The 16,598-nt window shown below is 45.0% G+C and overlaps 2 protein-coding genes across 5 annotated transcripts in view; one reads left to right on the forward strand and one right to left on the reverse strand.

Moving 5' to 3' along the window:
• Positions 1–249: 249 nt before the first annotated feature.
• On the reverse strand, positions 250–11,828 carry POGLUT2 (protein O-glucosyltransferase 2). Its single transcript, XM_028112097.2, has 10 exons — positions 11,314–11,828; positions 9,811–10,016; positions 9,478–9,683; positions 9,038–9,115; positions 6,660–6,832; positions 6,299–6,536; positions 4,803–5,012; positions 3,806–3,895; positions 2,512–2,619; positions 250–463 (listed from the first exon to the last, which is right to left on the reverse strand). Exons 1-10 carry the CDS (start codon positions 11,493–11,495, stop codon positions 446–448), a joined length of 1,509 nt encoding a protein of 502 aa, XP_027967898.1. The 5' UTR covers positions 11,496–11,828; the 3' UTR covers positions 250–445.
• Positions 11,829–11,940: 112 nt separating this feature from the next.
• BIVM (basic, immunoglobulin-like variable motif containing) overlaps positions 11,941–16,598 on the forward strand; it is a 42,293-nt gene continuing 37,635 nt past the window's right edge. For 2 of the 4 annotated variants that reach the window (XM_088021893.1, XM_088021894.1), the window contains exon 1: positions 11,941–12,342. The gene's annotated coding sequence lies outside the window, so the exon portion shown is untranslated. Of the gene's footprint in view, positions 12,343–13,515; positions 13,664–16,598 lie in introns of those variants that run through there. The other 2 variants (XM_028112005.2, XM_028112004.2) reach the window with 2 other exon arrangements.

Below are 16,598 nucleotides of genomic sequence, written 5' to 3' on the forward strand. Positions count from 1 at the left end.
GGCCGGTTATGAAAGGCCTTGTAAGGTAAAGGAGTATGTTTGGCCATGAGGCTGAATATCCAAAATCACAGTGGCATAAAGACCGCAGTTCACAGCTTTGTCATTTAAGCCTTGTGCCCGGGTGGGTAGTGGCTGCCATGATGCGCCACACCAAGGCCAGGGCCCAGCCCTGCTCTGCGCGCCGCTCCGTGGCCCAAACACAGCTAATAATCAGCACAACACAGGCCTTTAAAATAAAATTGGTTTTATTATAAAATTTTAAAACCGTGCTTTAAAGGATCGTCGTGGGAATACTGCATCATAAGAAGAAAGATATGTTCATAATCCAGACAGTCACACAGTGGATTTTACACTGTCCATGGAATTAATATTTAAAAAACATTCTTCTTTTCAGTTAAGAAGAGTCTTCGGAGCACCATTATTTGAAGGGAAGGTATTTTGCATATCAGAGTTCATCTTTGGTCTGCAATTAAGAAGCAAAATATTTAGTGCCATCAAGAAGTCTTAGATGAGTCAAGAAAACTTACGTTAGTCTATTAATCATTTTCCCCTAAAGATGGGAGGAGGAAAAAAGGCAAGTTGGAGGCTTGTAGGGCCTAGGATTATGCTTGGAATCACCTCTGGAGAAAGTCACATTGTGGTTTATGGGATTACTGATGGCCAACACAAACATCTAAGCGTCTGTATTCCCATAAAGTGTCTGAGCTGTGAATCATGTCAGTGAAGGGCTAGAGCAGACAACGAGAAGGAAATTAACAAAGGCCTTCAGTGCACCAGTCAGGGGAAGATACTGATTTAGCACTCCTCAAAATCACTTAGACAAAGAGGAAAAATAAAAAAAAAAAGGGGGGAGGGACTGAAGAACGGAGCTGCCCAGTTTCATCTGGAGCCAACAAGTGTTATGATACCCAATCACAAATCTCATGAGGGTACATTTCAAGTTGGATAATTTTTTTTAAGATTTTTTTTTAAAAGATTTTATTTATTTATCTGAGAGAGAGAGAGAGAATGAGAGATAGAAAGCACGAGAGGGAAGAGGCTCAGAGGGAGAAGCAGACTTCCTGCTGTGAGCAGGAAGCCTGATGTGGCACTCGATCCCGGGACTCCAGGATCATGACCTGAGCTGAAGGCAGTCACTTAACCAACTGAGCCATCCAGGCGCCCGTTTTTTAAGATTTTTAAGTTATCTCTACACCCAACGTGGGGCTCGAACTTATGACCCCGAGATCAAGAGTCGCAGGCTCTACAGACTGAGCCAGCCAGGTGCCCGTGATTCTGGCAATTTTTCTTTGCTCAATGGCTTTAATTCATTTTATGAACTTCCAGCACTGACAGGGGTTAATACTGATCAATTACCACTTCTTGGGGGTTAGTTACTTAGTGGCAAGTCGGTACTCCCAAAGAACAAAATAAAAACAAAATAACCAAAACTCTGATTTGTAGCACCTGCTGTTGTCATGGTGACTCTCCCACCAGGTGGATTCCAAGCTCCTGGAAATTAACCAGTGTGCAAAATTCCTGAATATGTCCCAGTCAGTGAGCTCATATCAACTGGTTCCATCACACCACTAGGGAGAGTGGTCACTTTATTCCTTTTAAACCTCCTTGTGAGACAGGCATGATAATTGCCAAATCTGCCTTCTCATCTTTGGTCACAATACCACAGTTTTGAGTTTGTTGTCCATTTAGAGACATGAGGATATTGCTTAGAAAAATATCAAGCCTGTATATTATATATGTATATGTATATATATGTAATATATATGTATACATAGGTATATATGTGTGATATATATTACAATTTTTATACAATATATGTTCATTCAAACAAAAAACAAGTACATTCAAAACAACCCTCCCCTGCCACACCATGTCTTTATACACAACCAGACACACAATCTGATGACGGAGACTAGTTTTTCGTCTTAGCTTTTCTATAATCTAGCTAGATGATTCTGAGCTAAATTCTTCTTCAAGCTCAGTTTTTTAACCATAAAATGAAGGCATTACTGGGTGACCCCTAAGGTCCTTTTTAGCCTTACAAGTCTATGTGAATCTGCCTTTTATAAATGAAATCAGTATGCGCTGGTATCAACAGAGATTGCTTCTTAAATGAATAATCTGATAACATGAATAATCACGGTCATATATTTTTTTCATCTCTAAATCGAGGTAATGAACTTTGCCAAACCTATCTCACATGATGCATGTGAAAATACTTTTCAAACTGTAAAAATCTATTCAAATGCCACGTGATTTGAATTCTCACATTGAAAAAAGGCTTTGCGGGGGGGGGCGGGGAGGGGGGTTCCTGTGTCTTCTTTCTTATCTGCATGTCAGCGCCCTTTCTTCGGCCTGGTTGTCCATGGCATCCGCCTCTCTGGTGGACTGAACTGCATGGAGCCCCCTGGAGGAGCTCAAATTCTTGCTGTCTGACTCAATGACTAAAGGAACGAATGAGGACTTGGAACAGCACTAGTTCTTACTCTGACGTTGGCCAGTTCTGGTTACCTTTTTCCTATGGCACGTGCAAGGAAAGAGGTCATCCTCAGCCTGTGGTTCTACCCTCTTCATGCCCTCTCGGATTTGGGGCTCACTCACTTGCAGACTGGCATATTCCTGTGTAAGCAACAATTCAAAAGCATTCCTTATGTAACTTAAAGTACATTCACCAACCAAATTAGATACACTACACTGTAATTTGCTAGAATATGGTCCTTTTAACTCATATGTGACAAGTTGTGATAAGCAAAATATTTCATACTCCCCTTAAACACCCAACACCAGAGCTTCTGAGAGGGGGCTGTCCTTTGGACACTGGCTGCCAATTGCTAATGGACCTCTTCTTATTCTCTCCTTTATTTATACAACTTGTAGGGTTTTGGTTTTACTACCATCTGCCTTGAAGTGAAAATAACTGTGCACACGATCTCCCCTAGACTGGGAATTTGAGAACAGAGAGTATTCCCACCATAGCCTGCACAGCCTCAGACACCACCTCCGTTTATAACGTGCTTGCTCTGGGCTAGGCGATGATGCTCTAGTAAATGCAATCTGAACGAATGAACACAACCCCCATGGATCTTTAGGAATTTGGACAGCGAATCCCCTGATCCTTCAGTTTACACACTTCACCCTCTCCATCCCTTCACCATCCCCTAGGAAGGTGAAAAGGGGGGAGGGGCCAGTGCAGACCAGAAACAGACCGACTTTGTTCTATAGCAGAGTCTAAGATTTGGGGCTCAATACCTGCAATTCTGAGATTAAAACAAAAATCCTAATTTAGATCTAGTAGTATTATTAGCAAATTACTTGTTTACTAGCCTTTTAAATGATCAGCTATACATTGATTATAATCCCTAAATGCTTAGGTCCATGAAAACACTTTCCGAGAGACATCATAGCTCATATGGGATCAGCATTATAGGTCTGAAGATACTGTGCACTGTTTAGACAAAGAACTGGTAAGGCAGCAGCAAGATTGTACAAAGATAAGATACGGATCCACGTACAGTAACTTTGCAGGATCAGAGGCCAATTTCCTAACCACACAACACAGAGTGTGAACATAAATACTTTTCCCGTTATGTTGTAGCATCCTCCTCTAGCTAATCTTTGGTTTTGTACTATTTACATTACTATTTGATGTTGGTCCCTGTTTTTAGCCCACATAAGTATATATATATATATATATATATATATCTCATTATATTAATACACTTTAAGAAATTATTAAGTGAAATATTATTTGCTGCTAACATGTCCAATTACAAATTGTATGTCTGTTCTCTTAGAAAATACTGACCTGGAAAAGTTTAAAATAGTAACAGAATATGTCATCACCCATGAGATTATTTCTTGCAAATTCCTGTCCTGCTTTTGCTATCTTCTTTGCCTATAGGAACAATGACAACAGAAGCCTTTAATGAAACATTTTTTTTTTTTCCATGCAGACATATGCAAACTGATCTTCAGAGTCCACATATAATGGGACAATGGCAGGAGGAATTTCTTTGAGGGTAGTCTTACGTGGTTAAGGGAATGTTTAAGAGGGTGCACTCAGATTAAAGGGAGGTTTTTAAAATATTTTATTTATTTATTTGATAGAGAGAGACACCGCGAGAGAGGGAACACAAGCAGAGGGAGTGGGAGAGGGAGAAGCAGGCTTCCCGCTGAGCATGGAGTCTGATGCGGGGCCCGATCCCAGGACCCTGGGATCATGACCTGAGCTGAAGGCACACGCTTAATGACTGAGCCACCCAGGCGCCCAGACAGAGGTTTTTTTAGACTTGAAAGTTTGAGGAATCATACTGGACCTTTCAGAATTAAGCCTCTCTTGCAGAGAGAGGGCACACATTTAATGGAGTGACAATGACATTGTAAAGTAAATTCAAGACAAGGCTTAACACACTGCCTTAACAGTTCTCAGCAACTCGTCTTCAGTTTACTTCATGCAATCCCGCCTTTTAATCTACAGCAGTTAGTTTTCCTTCCTGCCAGTCTGGCCATCTTAATTTTCATATTGCTAGCAGAGGTGAGGCAGTGCTTGGGGCTCCGATCAAACTGACCAAAAGAGAAAGCATCCTCAAGGGCAACATTTAGCTTTTGGTTTCAAGTGCAGAGTGGACAGTGAATCCAAGCCTGGACACCTGTGTTCACCCCGAGGAGGACTGATGTGCTGCCATGGGGAGGTGGTGTTCCATTTACAGGTAAGGGTCTAAATCTGAGCATCCTGAATGCTTTTCAGGGACAAGACATTTAAAATGAACCCCTGCTATTGGGGTAGAGGAGACTGACCTTACCTCTTCATCATTATCTTTTGCCCACTTGAGTTTTTCTAGGAGATCACTCAGGTTGCTTTTGACAGGAATGTAATGTTTCCAGGGCTGCAGCTCGTTGTAAAAGTGTTCGTAGTAGATGGAGTCCTGCTTTAGCACAACACTGTCACCGACTAGGAGATATGGCAGGCGATACGCGGCAACAGTGCCATCGATGTTTATTTGATACTTATGCTGCAAGACAGTGGTAAAATAAAAGCCGTTATTAAATTGCCTTTCTCCACTCTTGATTCTCCTCTTTCCACACTTGAAGCCTCATCATTGTCGGGTGCAAACTGGCCAGATTTTGCCCTCTGCCTCTGCCATGGAGTAAATGCTATTATAGAACACCTGACCTAGAGCTAAAGGCTTATTGCAATGCTCTCCTGAATTTCACAAAGGGGCCACGAGTCTGATGCTAAAACAGACAATAAAATAATAAGACTGCTGTCTGAAGATAGATTTATCATGACTCTGTAATCCCTCTACTGCTTTATTGATCACATGTGAGCACCTAAGGATGGCAGCTATGCCATGTTAGCCATCTTTTTTTACATCAGATGGCTACACACAAGTTTTGAGGAAATTAACAAGCTCTGGGGCAAGGGCGTCTATGAATAAAAATATTCATAGAGCTGTGGTCATCAATTAGTCTTTAGTTGTAGCAAATTCGACAGGTAGGAATAAAGCAAAGGCATGACAGAACACCCTCTGATGAGGGGTGGCTGATGACAGCTCTCTTTGGTTCTATAACCATTTCTTTCAGAAGTCTTTGTGATATGCAGATGGAGGAAACACTGACAATTCAACTTACAGCATTGTGTAGGTCTACCTGCTGCCATGTAACCCATCAAAAGAAAACCTGGCTATCTACAGCACAGATAGAGTTTGCTAATCACTTGCCTTCCACATACAGAGGACAGGTGACTACCTTTTGTCCACCATTCCTTCCATGACATGGGTGTTTAGAAACCACTTAGTGGTTTGGAGAACAGGGCAGTGTCCCACTGCCTAAAAGAAAGAGTTAGAAAAAGGATCCCTCCCCAGGAAACATGAGCAATGCAGGTTTTAGATACAGAAAGCCCTCCCTAATTCCCAGAATTCCCAGGCAATCATTTGGATGGGTTTCAAGACATTTCCCCATCAGAAAGTCTGATAAGAGACACCTGGTTTATATCTTCTTTAGTCTGTTGCAATGCTCTGGGAGAAGTATTTGTAAAATCACATACATACATTTAATAATAAGAAAGGATTTGGAGCTGAAACGTGCTTACCTTGACCCGAGGCCCCAAGCTCCCTTGATGCAGATTTAAGGTCAGGTCTGGGTACTTTGTACAACCCACGTTGCCACAGTGGTCCCTGGGGCCTCATGCGTTGATGTTCACCTCTCTCACCCCCTATCGTTTATAGGCCTCAGTTTCCCTCCCCCAAATGAAGGCATTTGGAAAAACAAAAAGGATTGGACACAACTGAGGTCGTACCTTGAAGAAATCGAAAAATGAAATGTGTTTCACAATAGGACCATATAGGCTTTCATCGTGTTTAAAGAAGAAGAAGTTGGTGAAGGCAGCGTCTATGAGTTCCGGGTGTTTCCTGCTAAGCTTAACCAGCTCCAGCCTCTCTTTGCGGCTGTCACGCCCTCTCCACATAGCGGTGGAGTTCTTGCTTTCCCAGGGAGGACCCGTGTTAGCTTGCACAGACATCATGTCCAGACTTACTCTGGAAGACAGAAAGCACCACAGATTTTCCTCCCCAACCATCACAGTGCAAAGGTGGCTGAGAAAGAAAACTCAGCAAGGAAAGAAAACCAAGGCTCTGGGTCATCTTAGACCCGTCTCTCACCGGCCCATGGTTTCTAGAACAGAGTCAGTCAAGTCGTAGGTAGGCATCACAATATCCTTGGAATCCGTGGAGCCACACCAGGAAAAGATTGGATGGATGTGTGAGCTGGATTTCTTTTTTTCTAAAGGCCAGTCTCCCAAGTTAACAAAAAACTCCACATCTGGCATCTTCACCTGGAAAAGGAGGGTAAAGAGCTTATCTACATTACTGGCAATGGATAATCCCTTCTATGGATCAATGTGTGGGGAAAGGCAGCCTCGTGCATGCAGTCTTTCCACCCCTGCTTGGCCACATAAGAACGGGTCTCAGGTCTGGAACACTTCTTTACCAAGAGATAGAGCCCTCGCAGTCTGGGCGGGGCTCACCTCCTTGTGAGCGAATGTACTTCTTGTTCTGCTTAAGCGCAGGTGTCCACGGCCCTCAGGCTGCCCAGCTTGCCGTATTTCAGACCCCACAGGGAGGGACAGGGAGCTTCCACTGCAGCAAGAAGTGAGGTGCTTGCAGCAACAGTGCGTGGTGGGGGGGGGTATCGGGGCGGGGGGCGGTGAGCAGATCTGCATGCCCGGGGGACTGCCACAGAACAAGGGACTGGATCTTGTTCCCTTTCCTCCGTTATAAGTAAGCGCTACAGCCCTTGAGGCTGGTATGCGTGCTGTCTGTTCTCAGCAACCTTGAATCCCTCACAGGTTTCTTCTTTGGGTGGCATTTACCTGCCTTTTCACTTTGGCCGGATTCACGTAATATCCTATCCTGCAGCACAGCCAGACCACCCAGTGGTCACAAGAAAATTAGAAATTAGAAATTCTGGAAACACAAGAAAATTTAGAAATTGTACCAAATGAAATACCAACTTTACAAGCTTCAGGTGATGATAATTACCCCAATTTGGATAGTGGGTAATTTTTCAGAATACTGTCATATATATAAGCATACTAGATATCCTTTCTGTGATGTACAAATTGGCCAATAGACTGGCTTCAAAAAGAGATGAAATGACATAGATAATATCAGTTCTAATGCTGCCAAGAGACTCTAGGATGATCAGAAAGAGAGAGGGAATTACTGGAAAACAATTACAGCACAAAGCACTGGGACTCTAACCCTAGTTCCTGGTTAATGAGCCATATGTGCCCATTTAAAAAATATACCCCCCACCCCAGATAGTGGGGGGACCAGAATCTGAACTCTGGAAGCCCAACACCAAAGCCAGCTCTAAGGATTTCCAAACTAGACCGCCTCTACTGACAAGTGGTACAAACGTGTTCAAAGAAACTGTTTGGTTTTTCTTTTTTTTAAATCAAGCCACAGGTAAATGCTTGGGGTTTTTGGTCAGTCTGAAAAGTATCTTGAGAAACTGGAGTCCTGAACAGTCTTTATTTTTCCATGGATTGACACAGATGAGCAAGGAGAACTTGCTAGCATCCTGAAGTCTTAGCTGAAGGAGACAGAATACAGATGCTTTGTAGCTGCCTATGTTCAGAATAAACTCACTGTAAGTGCTCTGCAAGCTTGAGAAGGTACTGTGATTTTCCATGAGTAATTCAATCAAGATATAGACACAGATTATCCAATAAATTGTTATTAAGCAACCGGTAACAACGTGGGTAGAGTTTTTCCCATCAGCCAGTTTACTATCACTGTGAGGGTCTCCACTAGAACCTCACGAAAAGCACTTTATACCAAGAAACAGGATTCAGCATAACAGTAAGCCTTCTCTGGGCTCAAAGTAGGTTTAGTACTAAAACAATTTTATTCTAAGACATTTTCCCTTATAAGGTATTGCTGTGGGCATTGGGGGTTTGTCCCCCCAAAAGATAAGCTGAAGTCCAAAACCCCAGCATCTCAGAATGTGACCTTTATTTGGAACTAGGGTTGTTGCAGATACAATTAGCTAAGCTGAGGTCCTACTGGAGTAGGGCGGGCCCTGATCCGATATGATTAGTGTCCTTACCAGAAGAGAAGAAAGAGACAGACACACGGGGGAAGCGGGTGGTAAGGGGCAGAGGCTGGAGTGAGGTGGCTGCAAGCCAAGGAGCCCCAAGATGGCCAGCCGGGCACCAGAAGCAGGGAGAGGAAGAAAGGGTTCTCCCCTATATCTCGGGGGGGGGGGGGGGCCTGCTGACGCCTTGCTCTCAGACTTGTAGCCTCCAGAACTAGGAGAGAACAAACATTTCTGCGGTTTTATGCGACCAAGTTTGCAGTACTTTGTGACAGCAACCCTAGGAAATTCATACAGGTACCCTATGTGACATAGAGCCTCAGAATAGTATTATAATAAGGTTCCAGAATAGAACACCACTGATGCTGTTATTTTTTTTTTAATTATATAGTAAAACCTGGGCTGAAACTGTCTATTATACCTAAGAGAAAATACTTACTTTTCTAGTCAAAGAAAGTAGTATGGCATCCATGAAAATTCGAAAACCTACATGTTCACCATGAGTCTTGATATAAACCTAAGAGAATTGAACATTTATTAAGTTAACCTAGAAATGGTTTATTTCCCATCACCCTTATTTCCATTGTGTTTATTATGTTAATCTAAAAGTACTGGCAGATTTCATTGAGGTAAAGCTTATCACAATGATCCTCAGAATGATTTTTTTCTTTTAAGATTTTATTTTTAAGTAATCCCCACACCCAACCTGGGGCTTGAACCCACACCCTGAGATCAAGAGTCACAGGCTCCACCAACTGAGCCAGCCAAGCATTCCACAGAATGATTTTTAATAAAACTCTGTAGCTACTTACTGCCAAATGGTCAAAACAAATAAAAAATCACTAAGGCAAACAAGCAAACCTTAATCACAAATCAGACCTTGTTATCCTTCAAGGTATAATGACATAAGCTTTGTCTTTGTCCAAATCTTTTTGGGATTTCTTCTGCAATCTTTTCTGGATCAACAGCAGGGAAATGTGCCAGATCTCTCTGAATCTGAGTAATGGTTCCTGGGCAGTTCATCTCCTGTAACCAGGCTGCACTATCTTCCAAAGGACAGTCACAGTTTTCATGGTAAACCGGCCCTAATTACACACAAGTAACAAAATATCACAGTAATAATTTCACTCAGCATTCAAAACAGCTAAGAAATATCCATTATATGGCTTCATAAATACTGTTGTTTTTTTTTTAAATTATGTTACAAATTACCTTTTAAAATATATGGAGATTTGGCAACATGTTGACCTTGGAATTTAACTTCTATCTTCAGATTTTTGTAGCTTGCATACATTCTGTATCTTACTATGAAGGACCCATCCTTTCGGTCTAAAACCTGGACTCCAACTCTAGTGAACTGCTCTTCCGGTGCCGAGATTTTAATTTGGAACACCTTTTCACCTGGAGAAGATGTGAACCTGTCATGGGAAGAACAACAAGACATAAAGATTATTTCAAGGCACAAATGCCAAAGATTATGCTCTTGTCTATTAGCCTGTTTTCTTCCATACTCTCTCCCTAACATATATGCTTGCTGCTTCTCTCATATGCTTGTAGTATCAGAATGAATGTGATGGATCAGAGATTTTTTAAAAAAAAAGCAGAGGATGACAAATGTCCACAATAACATAAACATTTTATTAGAAAATTACAAAGGAATATATAAAGACTACATATTTATGTAAACATAGGACCCACTTACGCATTCTATATATAAAAATATTCTTATCAATCTATTTATTTCATGCACCTGGTAATTTGCCTCTAAAGATAATGACCTTTTGAAAAGTCTCTCTCAATGATTCTTTAAAAGAGCAGTATTATAAATCATGTTCAGCCACGGGCAAAAGTCAGTAGGTTGTGTATCATCTAAGTGACACTGTATAAAAAATTTTTTTTTTTTAATGTGAGTGCTCTCGCTATGAAGATTTTTAAGATGGTATTTAGTTCCCCCAATTGTTATAACCACGTGACAAAACTGATAACTTTTTTCTCCTTCTGCTTTGGAAAACTTCTTGGTAGTTTTTCTTAAAATACCCAAGATTTTTTTTTTTCCTGCAAAATATACACGGTCAGCATCCACCAATAAAAAAAGACAATCACTTCGGGAGTATGTGAATTCTAAAACTAAGCTTTGAGTTATCATTTTAATTGCTGGAATTCAGTGGAATGAAATAATGTTCCTTACAAATGCGTAGGAGATTCACACTTTGATACTTTCTGTATCAAATACTGTATCAAATTCTGTATCAGATACTTTCTGATAAGTTTCTGTAACTTTAAAGTTTCAAAGAGTGCTTCATTTTTCTTTCTGAGTTTCAAAACATGCTTACCTGCAGATGTCTCCCTGAAAACAGAGGGCAGCACCAGAGAAAGATGAACCAACCAAGTTTTTAACAACTGGGTTTACATTCCTTACAACAGCTTATGCCAAAGTAGGTGGAAAAGGTACTTCTAGCAAAGTCCAGGGGCTTTGTCTCTCCAGTCCTGTGTGAGTTCCTATCAAAACAGCCAGGAGAAGAGCTAATCCGGAATTATTTCTAAAACTACAGAGAATAAAATTGATTGCGACGGGGAAGACTGTTACAACCAGATGTGGATAGCATCCAAATATCGTGAAATTTAAACTGCTGTGGAAAAACGGGATCTTGGGCGGGAGAAACAGTACATTTTAACTGCATTCCAAAAGAGTTAGGGAGCCGTTTCTCGACTTACTTATTTCCTGATGTATCCACCGCCTGAATGTAGAAATAGCGTGCGGGAAGGACGACGGCTGCCTTCAGCCCGGGTCCCCATACTTCGCTCTTCTCTGGACTCAGTCGCCTGTCTCTGCCGGTCTCGGCGAGTGCCGGCACTGTCCCCCAAAAGAAGCAGTAAAGCAGCAAAATGCTAAACATTTACAAGACCGACTCTCAAATGATCCACGGATAAATGAAGTGTAAGAGGTGATCGGGACCAGCCGTGCCTTGGGCAGGGGCACGTTGGCCGATCACAGCAGCAAACACGACTCCAAAAGGTGTCCCTTGCTGTGCAGGGCAGGCGCGCGGGTCTCCACTTTTCCCCCAGAAAAATCACAGGCGGAGCGCTGGCTTGTCCAGCTGACGGATGCCAGTCGTTTTGCTCAAACGAGCAGAAACCACGCTACTCCTCTTTCGTGGGACAAAGATAAACAAATTTGTGTTGCTCCTGCAACTGGAGCATCATTGGGGGCGAATCGGTCTCAGGTTCCAGCCCAAGGTGCAGGGCGAGGGGATTGGCCTGCGTGTCGGCTGGGCTGAGTAAGGCCTTCTCCAAGTGGATGGCTCAGTGGCGTCTGTGCTCAAAGGCTTCCTGGGACTTGTAGTTCGCGACAGGACTAGCGGAAATCTTGCCAGGTTTTACCACCTCTCACTCATTTATTTACTTTGCGGTCACCGCTTTCAGGGAACAGTTATATACTAGATGCCCAATAGAGTGGCGTGCGGGGACACAACTAAGATTTTTAAAAAATTGTCACCATATCCTCCGCACGTGCAGAGGGCAGCTATAAAACGATGAAAGGAAGGTGTTGTCAATGATATCCGGCAACCGGTCGCCGGACACAGCCGTCCAGGGCGCTGTCCCCACGCGCTCCGATGGGACGAGAGACGCCAGCCCCAGGGTAACCGGAGGCGCGTCGCGGGCCGCGCGCGGGAAGCTGTGATCCGAGTCCGGCGCCCGCTCTGCGGCGGCCGCAGCGACTCGACCCCGCCGGTCAGGCCAGAGGTATCCGGGGCTGTGGGCTGGGCGAAGGTGGCGGCCCGCTTCTGTGCGCCCAGTGCGCGGGGCCCTCTGCCTGGCACGCGAGCGCCGCGGGCCCGGCCAGCTGCCGCCCGCCGGCTCTGGACGCCGCCTATGCTGCCTGGTGGCCAGGGGCCACGGCCTCTCGGGAGCCCCGGGGCCGTCCAAGGGGAGGCCGCTGCATCCGTGCCCGTCCTCCTCCGGGAAAAAGTGGGGTGAAGAGCTGGGCAGCAAGATGGGGGAAGTGTTAGGGAGACAAGGGACGAGTGCTCTCGGGAACAAAGCCTGACTTGGAGATGCCCGCGTGGATACCGGTGGCTCCTGCCCGGCGCGGGTCTCCACGCCACGCAAGGCCGGGCCTGGCCGGGAGTGTGCGGTGGTCGTCCCTTCTTCAGCGTATGCCGGCTGTGCGGCCAGGCGGTCACCAGGAGCGGTCACGGTCAGCTCCGGAATCGGACCCAGAGCCCCCTGCTCTCCCTCCCTCTTCCCTCTCTGGACCCTTGCCAGCTGCCCCGAAAACCCAGACGGGCCGGGTGGCTCCGCGGGCCAAAGCTGTCCTGGGTGGAGGCCCAGGCGGGGCTTTTCTGTTTTCCTTTTTTTTTTTTTTTTTGCAGTTGTCTTGAGTATTGATATCAACTGGTGCATTCAAAGCTCGAATCGGCTGCTCCCCCTTGGCGGGGGGGTTAGTAGACTGCCCGCGTCCCAGCGGCCCTGGAGCCTCGGGCGCCGGGAGCCTCCCCCGGCCCCAGGCTGGTTGGAGGCGCTCACTCCACCGGCCTCCGCCCGCTCCCTCTAGCGGCGAACCCTGGCTTCCGGCCGCGGAGGGAGGCGGACGGAGGGGCCCGGAGGCCTCGCTGCGGGGACGGCGACTGGGGGACGCCCGGCCCGGGGGAGCGCTCGTGGGTCTGGGAGGCCGCCGGAGAAGCGCAGGCAGAGAGCGCGGCCTCGCTCCTCCTGTCGGCCGGCGCCGCCTCCGCACACATCGGCTCGGCGCGGCGGGGACAGGCCTGCGAGACCGTCGCCTGGGTCCCGGCGGCTTCTGAGCCCGGCGGCGCCGCGGGCTTCGCGGAGTAGCGCGGTGGGAGCTCCGTTCGCCTGCCTCGGAGCCTGGGTGGGACGCTGCTGCGGCGCGCGGGAGGACCCGGTATCCTTCGTAGGCCGGCGGCCTCAGCCGGGGGAGGGGCTCGGGGCCGACCCCGCAGGGAGCCCGGAGCGCGTGGGGCTGGCACCCGGGGGTAGGACCGGGACCTGACCTGCTGGGGCTTAGCGCCTCTGGCCCGGCCCCGGGGCGCATATTTCACCATCAGTAAGTCACTTTCAGGCTCCTGCGTCTCCGTGGCCTTCCACACAGCATATAATAGACCATAACAGTTGTCCTTTGGGGGAGGCTTTGCTGCAGACCCTTCTGAAGATCGTCGTTCCCTAAGCAAACTTGAATATTTAAAAAATACGGATTGAAAATACAACGCGAAAAGAATGTAGCCTAGGCGATAAATATTGACCTTAAAAATGGAACGTTGATTTTACAGAACAGTTCATTTTAGTGACTTTTAGAAATCGTTACTCTAGCGGCGCATTTTATAAAATTTTGTTCAGTGGCTTGTGCCGTGATCCTAAGAATACATCATTAAATTGAGCCTTATGCAATCATTCCTTGTAAAATCTTAATAGAGCATCACCTCTCTGGAAACTCAGATCTCACAGATGAGAACCACGGAGGAGAAAAAGAGGCCTCTTGGCTAAAAGTCCAGCTCCTGATTCCTAAGGCCTCTCCTAGTAAAGCCCCCTGGAATCTAGGCTCCTAATCTGGAGCTTAAAATAATGCCCGGAATGATGTAGGCACTTAAACATAACTATTTGTTGATGAGACTTTCACAAATGCCCATCCCTAAGGATAACCCTGGCAAGCCTTGTGAAAGAAAGATACTGAGTTCGTACAGGGTGACCAAGCCTAGTTTGGGGAGCAAAGAAAGAATTCCCTGAAAGTGACATTGAAGGATATGTGCAGTACAAATGGGAATTAACTGAAGACGGGGAGGTCAGTAGGAGACCACATCCAGAGAATGGAAAGTTGGAAGGAGGAAGGGGGTAGAGGAAGGAGGTAGAGTTAAAGAAATAGATCATGGGGCCAGACAAGGAGTTGGCTTCTTTCTAAGAGCAGAAGGTTTTAGGAAGGGGAGTTATAAGATCATATATGTGTCCAAGATTTATTTCCTAATACCTCCGCACAGGCCGGATTAGAAATGTCAACCCAGCCAGGGGCTGGGGATGGTGGCGGTGGTGCCAGGGCTAGGAGTGGGGATGGAACTGGGAATGGAACAAAACTAGGAACAAAAGGAGATACAAGATAGGACAAAATGGTGGGGCTGCAGGCTATTTAGTGGAGGGACAAAGTGCCCCTCTGTGTCTCAGTATTTCCTCAGGCTATAATTACAACATAATACAGCAATTGCTGTCTCTAATGATTCTGTCGTCAGTAATAACTTGTGCTCAGTTCACTTGTAGGAAAGCCTGGGGACATGATAGTAACAAGCACCCTTAGCCTCAAGGGCCCCCACTGACACGGGGAGGACAGATGTGGATGTGACAGAGAACAGGGAAAGAAAAGAAACTCCGACAGTGTTTGGGTCATGGAATTTGGATAATTTTCACTTTCTGTGTAATATCTTGGTACTTTGCAGTATTTTTCTGTCATTTGTTTTACTTCTATGGTAAAAATCTAGAAATATCACACAGTTTTTCAGAGAAATTTCCATAAACAATGGTTCAGATGAGAAAGTTTTCAGACCACTGTTGGCTTTTATTGACAATCACTATACAATATGTCCTTATGTTGATGATCTTCATTTTTTTTTTTTTTTGGTAGAAGTACAGCCAAAGAGATCATTCTTGTTTAGTGACCATTATTTTTTATTAATTTTATTTTATTATGTTAATCACCATACATTACATCATTAGTCTTTGATGCAATGTTCCATGATTCATTGTTTGCGCATAACACCCAGTGCTCCATGCAGAACGTGCCCTCCTTAATACCCATCACCAGGCTAACCCATCCCCCCACCCCCTCCCCTCTAGAACCCTCAGTTTGTTTCTCAGAGTCCATAGTCTCTCATGGTTCGTCTCCCCCTCTGATTGTCCCCCTTCATTTTTCCCTTCCTGCTATCTTCTTCTTTTTTTAAAACATATAATTTATTTCTTTCAGAGGTACAGGTCTGTGATTCATCAGTCTTACACAATTCACAGGGCTCACCATAGCACATACCCTCCCCAGTGTCCATCACCCAGCCACCCCATCCCTCCCATCCCCGACCACTCCAGCAACCCTCAGTTTGTTTGCTGAGATTAAGAATTCCTCATATCAGTGAGATCATATGATACTTGTCTTTCTCTGATTGACTTATTTCGCTTAGCATAATACCCTCCGGTTCCCCAATACCACAAATAATACCTACCTCTGCCCACCACGCCAGCTCTTCGAGAAAGGCATGAGGGTAATGGATCAGTAGAAAATGCTCTGTCGGTTCATCTGCTAAGAATCAGAGAAACCAACTCCTCAGAAAACCCCAGTTTAGTCTGTGTGACATCAGGCACCGACCTTCTCTTTGCATCTTCCTCCAACATGACCAGGATGCCAGGAGATGAGGAAGAAAGAGAAGGCATAAAAGCTTCCTGTCTAGAGATCCGCTCTAAGTGCTCCTAGGATTTCTTGAAAAAAGTTTCCAAAAGATACTGTTGGGGTTTCCATCTTTGGTGGTGAAGCTCCAGCCAAACTGACCTTCTTGCAAAGAGCTATAAACTCTGCACCAATTACTAAAAAAAAAAAAAAAAAAAAATCACTATCTGAAGATTTGAATAGAGGGAAAGCATTCCTTAAAAATAAAGAAAATGGAATCTTTTCTAGGTTATGTGGAGTCCTCCTTGTAATGAGCTCTGTTGCCTTAAATTACGTGAAGGACAGACATTACCTTTATTGGTTTCTCCTCACAGACTTAGCGTGACCATTCTTCTGTTATTTCTTATTGCCTTAGAGGTTTTTGTCACTCAGTATTTGTATGATGGGTTTTATATAATCATTTTTCTGTAACTTATGAAAATTACTCTCATTTCTAATTTTTTAAATAAGTGAATGGGCAGAGATTTTAACTAGTAAACATCAAAACGGTCACCCGGGGTGGGTTGTGTCTCTTGAGCCACATTGCTAGAGCCCTGGAAGTGGGCACACTCAGCCTGGCACCTGC

The sequence above is a fragment of the Eumetopias jubatus genome, unplaced genomic scaffold, assembly GCF_037043125.1.
Source record: "Eumetopias jubatus isolate StellerSeaLion01/CBP00866 unplaced genomic scaffold, mEumJub1_p1.0 scaffold_3, whole genome shotgun sequence".
Taxonomy (NCBI): domain Eukaryota; kingdom Metazoa; phylum Chordata; class Mammalia; order Carnivora; family Otariidae; genus Eumetopias; species Eumetopias jubatus.